General features: G+C 36.2%; 1 protein-coding gene across 1 annotated transcript; it reads right to left on the bottom strand.

The window, feature by feature from the left end:
- Positions 1-23: 23 nt before the first annotated feature.
- Positions 24-9,151, bottom strand: msl-2 (male-specific lethal 2). The gene is made up of 4 exons (XM_074101348.1): positions 8,330-9,151; positions 7,923-8,132; positions 6,072-6,246; positions 24-4,987 (listed from the first exon to the last, which is right to left on the bottom strand). The coding sequence occupies exons 1-4, from the start codon at positions 9,056-9,058 to the stop codon at positions 4,785-4,787; spliced, it is 1,317 nt and encodes a 438-aa protein (XP_073957449.1). The 5' UTR covers positions 9,059-9,151; the 3' UTR covers positions 24-4,784.
- Positions 9,152-10,051: the final 900 nt, after the last annotated feature.

Below are 10,051 nucleotides of genomic sequence, written 5' to 3' on the forward strand. Positions count from 1 at the left end.
AATAAAAATCATACATTAACAAAAAATATTTAGATTTTATTTATTTCTCCTAATGACGAGATAGTGTGGTAAGAAAATGTGAAAATTGTTAAGAATTTCATCATAATATACTACCCTACTACATCATTCCTTTTGTACTCGAGTGCTGTAATGTTAGCATATTTACACCAAATATACAAAACTAGATTTCAACATTGATATTTCTTTCGTTTTACAGCGCCAATAAATTAATATTCCTCATTAAATTACAAAATATGTATGCGCGATGTATGAAAGCCAACAACAAGCATTCTTAGTCGGCTATACAAAAGTAGGACTATTATTCATAAAAGGTAAATTGGTAATAGCATGGTAAACTGCAGTACGACTTAATAATAAATAACTGTAGGTATCTACATTAGTTTACAAAAATAAGGATTCAATGTTGAAAAAAGCCACAGAGGCTTCACATGTGACATCTACTTATCACAGTTCCAAGACAACTTCAAGACAACGACGCCGCATATTCATTATAATCTTAGTTTATGATAATTCAAAATGCTCCATTCGACAAGTAAAACTGTGTATGAACCAAGTTCATATTAATTAATACACTTTCGCGGAAATAATTTGAATTTTTAAACGAGGAAATTCCCGAGGAAATTCTAATAAATATTTTAATTATTTGTACCAAAATGTACAAGACCATTTAATTACAAGGATTATTTGTTTTTAAAAAGTTAACCGGTTCCCAGCCCCATGAATCAAATATGATTCATAAACTCAGTTTTATCTCGGATCCGAAATGATCATGAATGAAATTTAATCAGACTCGGATTAAGATCTTTCCGTATTAGAAGTAAGCATTGGACCTACGACAATGAAAATGAGCTTGTGGGACAGAGAACCCGTTATTGATAATCACTAATTTAATTACATTAAAATTGCTAGGTATATGTGTATATTCGACTTTTAAATACAAATTAATAAGTCTAGATTTATTCAGTTTAATTTAAGCACTTATAATATATAAGCGTATTGATACAAATCATGGAACAATTATGATCTCGTGATTGCCTACAGCCTACTGCATAGCAGCTACACCTCACGTATGGATACGGAAAGGAAAATGGCTTATCATAATATGTAAAAACAGCTATGAACTTTAGATACATATTTGAAGAAGCTATTTGAGTAAACCATACGATTCAAGTGAAAGATCAAAAATTACATTTGAAAGGCGAAACCATTACAACTATTATAAAATATAATACACATAAGACTTGTTTATTTTTTTATTATAATTAACGAATCGGAAGAAAAGTTCATGATTTTATAGAAACGTAATTAATTTTGTCTAAAGTAAGTAAATATATGCATAAATTAATGAGAAACATCTTAAATAAAATTTCATCATGTTCCATTATTTCTTGTAAGACGGCGTATTCATACAACACCGAAGTTGGTTTTACCAAAATGATGTTTATATATAACTTCGTTATGTACAACAATAATGATATACAAACTCGAAGCTAAATTCGAAATTGTCTTACGTACTATGAAATAAAAGAAAATAGCTGTAGTAAACACACGTCGTCATACTTATTCAAACACTTTCAACGAAATGTACATGCATTTCAATTCTTAAGCGTAGATACTTCAGGGACCTTATATAAGGCATTCAGTAATAACATTTTATATTTTGACAATACGTTTGTTTACTTACATATAAATTAAATATAAGTACTAAGAGAAATTATAATATTTCTAATACGTATTGGTGCTGGGACTTGTATGTATGTAAAGCTACACAATAATAAACGTGCGTGCAAAATGAAAAATAAAGAAACCAGCGTGTAAAATAAAAGAAATAAATATAATGTTCCCCGAAAAGTATATCAGAAGCTTGCTTCGCCGCCATCACGTGTGACATTGGGCTTAGAAAAAATAATCATACCATCCTAACGCCCTAAGATCCTCTGATAATGAGAACAGTTCACACACTGGATTCTACAAATTCATAACCGCCAAAAAAAATCTGCACATTTTAATGTATAGTGTTTGTTTTCTAGACAGGGAGGTTGGAGCTTGGTTGGAGAGAATAAGTGACAGCACTTTCAGTAAAAGACTGATTTTTTGATATTAGATCACATTTCTAGTATTCTATACTCTAGTGTTGCTGCAAGATGCCTTAGCGTAGAGGGAGCCTAAAACTTTGTAAAGCAAACTATGTACGGCGCAACTACTATCTGAAACATTTTTAAACCATAGCTAATCTTAAAAATCTTACAACCAGTCGTGTTAGTAGCACATTAAACTTGCACGTACACCGTTCGTTCCCCATAATTTCATTTCTTGTCAAACAATTTTTATTTTTTATAATCTTATAATATGCATTTGTTTACATAACGTTACTTTAATAACAATTCTGAAAATATACTATTTGAGTAACAACACCCTTTATGACAAATGAATGTTGCAGATATACATTATTGCATATAGATATATATGCATTATTCAGGCAAACGATAGAGAAACTAGTCTTTAAAGCCGGCGAAATTACGTGGTCAAGTTGAACGCGCTGAAAAAGCGCCCGGTTAGTTTAATAACCGACCGATGTCAAAACTTTTTTTAAGATTTCGTACAGTCAGCCAGATGGGTCTAGGTGTGGTCTAGGTATAGGCGAAAAACCTAATTAAATGACCCGTTGTATGTTGGTTTCTTTGCAGATGAAATATCACTAGATGGCGTTAGTATCCAGAGGTCCGATTGACGTTAGTCTTGCTTGTGATTGGCTCATTTAGTTTAACCAATCACAAACGTGACACAAAGTGTCCTATCGCCAAGTAACCTCTCAGAGAAACTCATTGATATAGGACTTAAATTATTTTTCGACTATGAAACGTTGGCTTATCTATATGGACATGTTGCTACCTACAACATGCAACAAGTCATTTAAGTACTTAAGGTTTTCATCTAGGTATATCAATTTTTAAATACAGTACTCGGCGATAAAGATTGCACGAAAAAGACAATAGGCTGTTCACGGCGACATCCAAACACTAGCGACCGTCCACGAATCGTCGTATTTATTAAGTGACGTTTTATATCAAATAAATACTGCATCTTTATGGACTTAATTAGGTTACGCCCAATTAATGACATATTATGTAAACTTCGGATATCTAATAGAGAGCAAGAGAGCTGCTGTTGCAACTGCTAGAAAAAGGATAGTTCTCTCTTTTTCCTAAAGATCGTACAATTTAATGTTTTGGGGGGTTTCAACAACTCTTTATTATATATTTTCATCTAAATACGTCCGTACTCTATTGCACCTGTACAACGACTGACAAACGTAGGTAGCGTGTAACAACGCTCTACGAAGCCAAAATCAGCCCAGTCTCTTTCCAAAGACCGATGTGCGATCTTTATGGCCTTGTACTGTAACTTCCTATAAAATGAATATGTCGCTTAAATAGAACTGAATTTGACAGATACGTCTTAGCGACATTTTAGTTATTGTTTTGTGGCATACAAACGATAATTAACCTTAGGGGGGTAGACCACATACTTGGCTGATGGTACCTCAAATGGAATCTAACATGGAACAAATGTGACCTTATATAAAAAATTGCCTTTCGAAAGCCAAATCTTTCTAGGGGTATACACGCAGACATCATGAGTGGTTACACTCCATAAAGGCAAGTACCTCAGTCTGCTCTATTATGTACATAAGTTAGCTTAGCAGGTACCTAAATAGCATCATGTTCTTAGGAAGGTATCGACTCCCTATCCTTAAGGGGAAGCCACAGTACTATACAGAGATAGGAGAATAATAATAAGAAAAATAGAATTGTCATCGTGTGTATTTTTGCACAGAATCGACATCGCCACTTTCGCCTCTTCTTCATTATTTTTGAGTGTGTTCCGTGAGATATATATAATATCTATCTAATTTCAGTTTGAGAACGTTTACAGCATATAAGAAACATTAGATAAAACAATGAAATTCATATTATCATGGGTGTAACGTTCAATTAGTATAAATTTTACTTTGAATAATCACTTCATTATAATTCAAATGGAATGCCAGAAAAGTACGTTAGATTAGGTTAGAACTGTGATTTCATCGTCATATAAGGTGTTATTATATCATTAGTTTATGATCCTACTTATATTATAAATTCGAAAATTTGTGTGGGTGTATGTTTGTAATTCCTTCACGCTAAAACGGCTGGACGCATTTGGATGAAATTTGGTACGTAGATAGCTGGACGCCTGAATAACACATAGATTATTTTTTATCCCGATATTCCCACGGGATAGGTAGGGATAAAACCATGAAATAAAAAAAAACGTGATACATTTTGGGATTTCCCAGGGGAATTTTGTAAAATCCCGGAATTTCAATTTGGAATTCAATAAAGACGCCGCGGGTAAACTATTAAGTATATACATTAGCAGCGTGGTATTTGTGTTTGCATTGGTTTTTAGTAGATTGCGATAGGTACATGGCCTCTAAGCCTTTTAAAACCAAAAATACCACAATCTCTACAAAAAACCAGTTTTTGACAATTCACTTCGTTGTAGATAGTAAACATATGGCTTTTAAGCCACACAAGCTCCTCTGGCTTTTAGCTCGCGTGACATTTCTATTTATCTTATTATTAATTAAATGGACATATGTTTAAAATTCAACCACTATAAGAACGAATTGAGATCCGTAAAACAAGCGATACTTCCATACGCTGTCTACTAGAAAGGATAAAGGGAATTGATTCCTAGTCGCTGAGAGAGAGTGGATGTCATACGTCCACTTCAATGTCGCTGTTGACGTCTTGGGTGCCCGAAGATCGCGGCGAGCCGGTGTCGAAGTCGCGGCAGTCTGGCGGCGACATCGCGTAATCATGGGAGCTGGTGTCGTCTTCAGGAGACGCCGCGAGCTCCTCGTCCATCATTATCGTAGCCGGCAGCGACGGCGACACTTCTTGTAATTGACTTGTGTATACTAGAATTAAAGAAAAAAAAACTAAAGTTTGAATTTAAAATCATTATTTATTTAATATAAGTGCAGATAAAGCTTTACACAACCTGCCCAGTGATGTTTAAGGGCCTACGCTAGCTAGCTGGCGCTGGTGCACGGCGCGGGCGCATGCGCATGCGGGTGCAGTGAACGCTGCTCATACTATTTTTCTATAGGCGTCCACCCGCTCCGTGCAAACCGCGTCGGCTAACGTAGGCCCTTAATTTATGTTCATTTTAACAGACATCGTAACCAGAATTGACTAGCAAAAGCGGAGATACACTGGCCACACATGACGCATGAAAAACAAAAATGGCATAAAATTTTTATTAATCATAAACTACACGAAGTATCGAAAAACCACTAAGAATATGGGAGGATAAGTTAAATCTTACAAACAAGGCCAAACTGGAAAAGAGTGGCATGCTATATCATCATTATCAGGCCTACGCGTCTGTTCCAGACGAATTTTGGCGTGTTGCCTGTGCACAACGCCTTTGGTGACTGACTAGATGCGAGAGCGACACGTTCGCCCACAGGCCAGACAAGAGAAGTCTTCGGATGTTGGTGCAGAACCGCCATGGTGTCGTCTCTGTCTCTTTTCAGCAAGTGCCTTGAGCCAGGCTTCATCGCAATACTTGCGACCCTCCAATACACGTCCGCGCCAATCTGTACGTTTCGTGCAACTTTTCCTAGTCAAGGTGGTCACTTTTGAAGACGGCCATATCTCGCTTAGCACAGTCCTTAACTCTGAGCAAAGGTCTCCCGACGTCATGCTATATAATACAATAAATAGACTGCTGAATTAAGAGATAATATATTGTAACTAGATTGTAACATATAAACACAGTAACCAATTCAGAATGAAACCAATATAATATAACCAATTCAAAATAACCTTTAGTATCATAGAAGTACACTAAGACCAAGGGATAGGACAAGCCCATTAGTGTATTTCATAATATTCTTAATGGGGCAAAGACGTGGGTATAATGCAGTATACATAATAATACAATAATCAATAAGCAACTATACAAAACGACTTTAGATAAGACCATTAGCCACTTACCCTTAATATTAGATGTCTTAAGATCTGAATTGAAGTTCAGGCTTTCTTCCATGGCTTCAATAGTGAGGGTGTCTGTGTCCAGGCTATCCATGGACCCCGAGCAAGATGGGGAACTGTCCGGGTTTGAGTTCACATTCAGTTGCAATGTGTCGAGCTGAGGAATGTGTGGCCGCACCTTGAATCACAAATTTGAAGTTGTAATGGGATTTTTGTTATGTTCATGTTTTATGAATGACAATTGAAAATAAGACTAGTCAAAATTTTATACAAGCTTTTTGTATTTGCTATGTCATCCAAGCCAAAATTGTGTACCAAATTTTAAGTCAATTGGACCACTAAAAGTGGATCATAATTTATTTGCAAGATAAATATCCATATGAGGTGAAGTCAATAAAAACCTTGTAAAAGCATAGAAAGTACAGTTAAAACTAGGGCAATCAAAATAATGGTGTAGATTAAATTATAGCTGTAAAATGAGCAGTAAGTCATAGATAGGGTTATTCTTGAACTCGAGAAAACTCGAGAAATTCGGCTTCACTCGAGACAAGAAAAAAATTACCGAGAATTCTCGAGTTCCAAATTTAAATGCGCCAGATGCGGTTTTTCGCTGTTCATGGCTTTTGGAGAATGAATAGCTAAAGTAAAAAACTTATTAATTAAAATTAGATAGCTTAGTATTCTCCCCGACACAAAAAAACCATAGACATCCCAGACAGAGTTCTAGACAACCGTCTAGAACTCTGTTATGTAGCTAAACTTAAAGTTGAACTGTTGGGGCCCATTACTAAAAATTTTTGAGCTGGTCACTAAATGAATTTGATTTGGGTTTTTGTTTTTTTTTTGTTTTGTTTCATACTTTTTTTGATATTTCAGTAAAAATGGTTGATTAAAAGTATACCTACTTATACATATATTTAGAACAGACTTCAATATGAATTTCGATTTTAGTCATGATTTTTGATGTACCTAGATGTTTTTTAATTAGAAACGGCAAATTATTAGCTTTCATTTGGTATCGATACCATATTGTTACAATACAAAATATTTCTTTTTAATCTTCCGACATAATTTTTATTTGTGAACGCCTGAAATAATATGTAATGATACCTCATATGCTAAAATCAGCCCAGCCATTTAGGCTACAGCGAGGATCAAAAAAATGGACGTACATACAATACGACGCTCGAAAAAATAACCTTCCTTCGGGAAGCTGGGGAAAAATACGAAAAAATTATGATTATGGTGCAATAAATATTTTATTTCCTGGTTTTTATTGAGGTTTTTATAAAAGACTCGAGAACCCGAGAAAACTCGAGATTATAGCCTTGAGAATTCTCGAAACTCGAGAAAAAAAAAGGTTGATAAACCAGAAACCCTAGTCATAGTCAACTAGTTGCCTTGTTATTGCCATAATATGAAATAATACCTTTATTATTTGAGAAAACCTAAAATAGCAAATTATGTGAAATTATGCTTTAAATAGTAAAATAAAGATTATTTTAATTATCAGCTAAATATATGTGGTCTACCACTTTAAAGTTGATAATTGATTGCATGCCATAAAACAATTTTGCCAATATGCGTCAACTTGAAAGTTCGACTTTCGCAACATATTCGTTTGATAAGAAATTGTTTAAAAATTTATAGACTACTTATTTGGCTGATGGTACATCCTTTTTTTCAGTCAAAGTCAAAGTCAAAATATCTTTATTCAATTTCGGCTGAACAAGCACTTATGAATGTAAAAAAAAAATACTACCACCGGTTGGGAAAAACCTCTGTTGAGAAGAATCCGGCAAGAAACTCAACGAGGTTTTATTAGTTACATACATTGTTTAGTGACTATCATACCTTCATTCCATCTGGCCTATGGGGGTTCCGACAGCCTTTGCACTTGCATTCAGTGCAGGGTTTGCTCTCCACATAACATGGACACCGCTGCCCGCAGCATGTCAGTTTGCCGGGAGTGGCCGTTGCATTGCCGCAGCGACAACCTTTTCGTTTGCTACTAGCCGTGCCGCGAGTCCTGTTTGAAGGCTTCTTAAATCCTAATTGGTTTGACTGGAACATAATATTTATAGGGTAATTCTATGTATTTTTTAATGGCTTTCACCCTTGCTACAGGTTTCTATTATGAATACCAGGAAATATTGTAAATTGTAACTACAGAAGTAAACAACATTTTATTAATTCAAGGAAAATATTGATCAAGCAATACACATTAAACTTAAGAAAAATAAATCACTTTTGCCAATTACCTTACTTTCCCTAAGTGGTGGTTCACTAGGAGAAGCATCAGTTTCATCAACAGCTTTTCTCTTAATTGTAATTTTATTGCCTGAGCCAGCATACATCACAGAATACAACGGAGAACCATTAGACATAGCTCTGGAATTAGGAGAGTCCTTATTAGAAGATCTAGTTTCAGCCATGCTTGATGTTGATGCTGCCTGTGTTTGTGTGGATGTGGAGTTGGTGTACACACAGGGCAGGATGCTGTATGCAGACTTAGAAAGCCCAGCTGTGCTCTTATAGTCATCTGTGAAGCCTGCACCCTCCTGAATCAAATCAATGAGTCCAGAACTGGCCACTGTACCACCATTCACACCCGCTGCTATCTCGTCCTCTTCCAACAGTGTCTTGTATACCTCTGTGCCCATAAAATATTCACACAACTTCTTATAACACTGGAGCAGAATGCGTAACTGTAAATTTTCCGTATAATTATCGTAATCCTTACACCAACTGCAAGACGGTTTTAATTTCTTTCTCCCGCCTTTACACTTTTTACACACATGGTGCTGACACCCCGAACTCGTCGGGGTGTAGGGTTCTTTAAGCAAATTACCACAAACTGTGCATGACAAAGATTGCCGCAAGTAAGGAACTAAACGAAACAAATCCGTCCATGAAGACTTGTCGGCCGTGTCAGCCAGTATTATGAGTCTGCACGTAGAAACGTACAAACTAGTAGCATTCATCTTCATTTGGAGAATTAAGGCAGTGATAAGCAAAAACAAATAAGCGAATTGATTGTTTACAACAAAAAATTTAACGCAACTTTAGTGCCGAACGATGCGCTTCTCTCACCTACCCTACTGTCAAATCTGACAGTTACATGACATTTGACAACGGACGTTGGATTGTTTCAGTTAAAATAAAAAACGCTAAACTTTTTACATTTATATTAAAAGCACATTTTGAAAACAAATGATTATTTTTTACAGTTCGTACCTAGTTCTGATAACTACTTCAGAATAAAGTGAAGTATTATATAATAAATCACATCAATCCATTATAAAATAAAGATAGTTTCGGAGCTGCTCAAAATACGTCGAGCGTAGTTAATTAACCTCCGCAAAGTACCTAGGTAATGCCTGATTCCAGAAACTACCTAAGTTGAGTGTAAGTTTTTCTGAGTGTATACCTACTAGGTAGTAGGTACATTCATGGAAACTAACAATAGATAGATCTATTACTATCGTTGTCCACCTACTGTAGGCAGTACTTACTTACAGTCACACTAGCAGAGGCGTCTTTACCTATAGTGCAGCAGGGCTACTCCGAAACTCGAAACTCGAAGTTCGTGTCGTGCGGTCCCTCTGACACTTATACTATTTAATACGAGAGCGAGAGGGAAGGTACGATACGAACTTCGAGTTTAGAGTTTCGTAGTAGCCCTGCAGGGTGTGCGTTGCACACGGGCGCCGCGGCGTTAGGGGCGCCGGCCGTGGCACTTTGTACCTATTCCATTTTGACCGCGCGCTTCCTAGATGGCGCTAAAGTAATAATTGCACACGGGCGCTACATGGGCTAAAGACGCCGCTGCACACTAGAAACTGAATCGCATCCAGGGTGAAAGCCATTCGCTGTAAAATCTGGACATGTAAGCCCCTAAACGCCACACTGGCTTAAAACTCAGTTTCTCGACTATAAATTATAAAAAAAACCGTCCAAGCGCGAGTCGGACTCGCACACCG

Source organism: Choristoneura fumiferana, chromosome 18 (genome assembly GCF_025370935.1).
Source record: "Choristoneura fumiferana chromosome 18, NRCan_CFum_1, whole genome shotgun sequence".
In the NCBI taxonomy this organism is placed as follows: Eukaryota; Metazoa; Arthropoda; class Insecta; order Lepidoptera; family Tortricidae; genus Choristoneura; species Choristoneura fumiferana.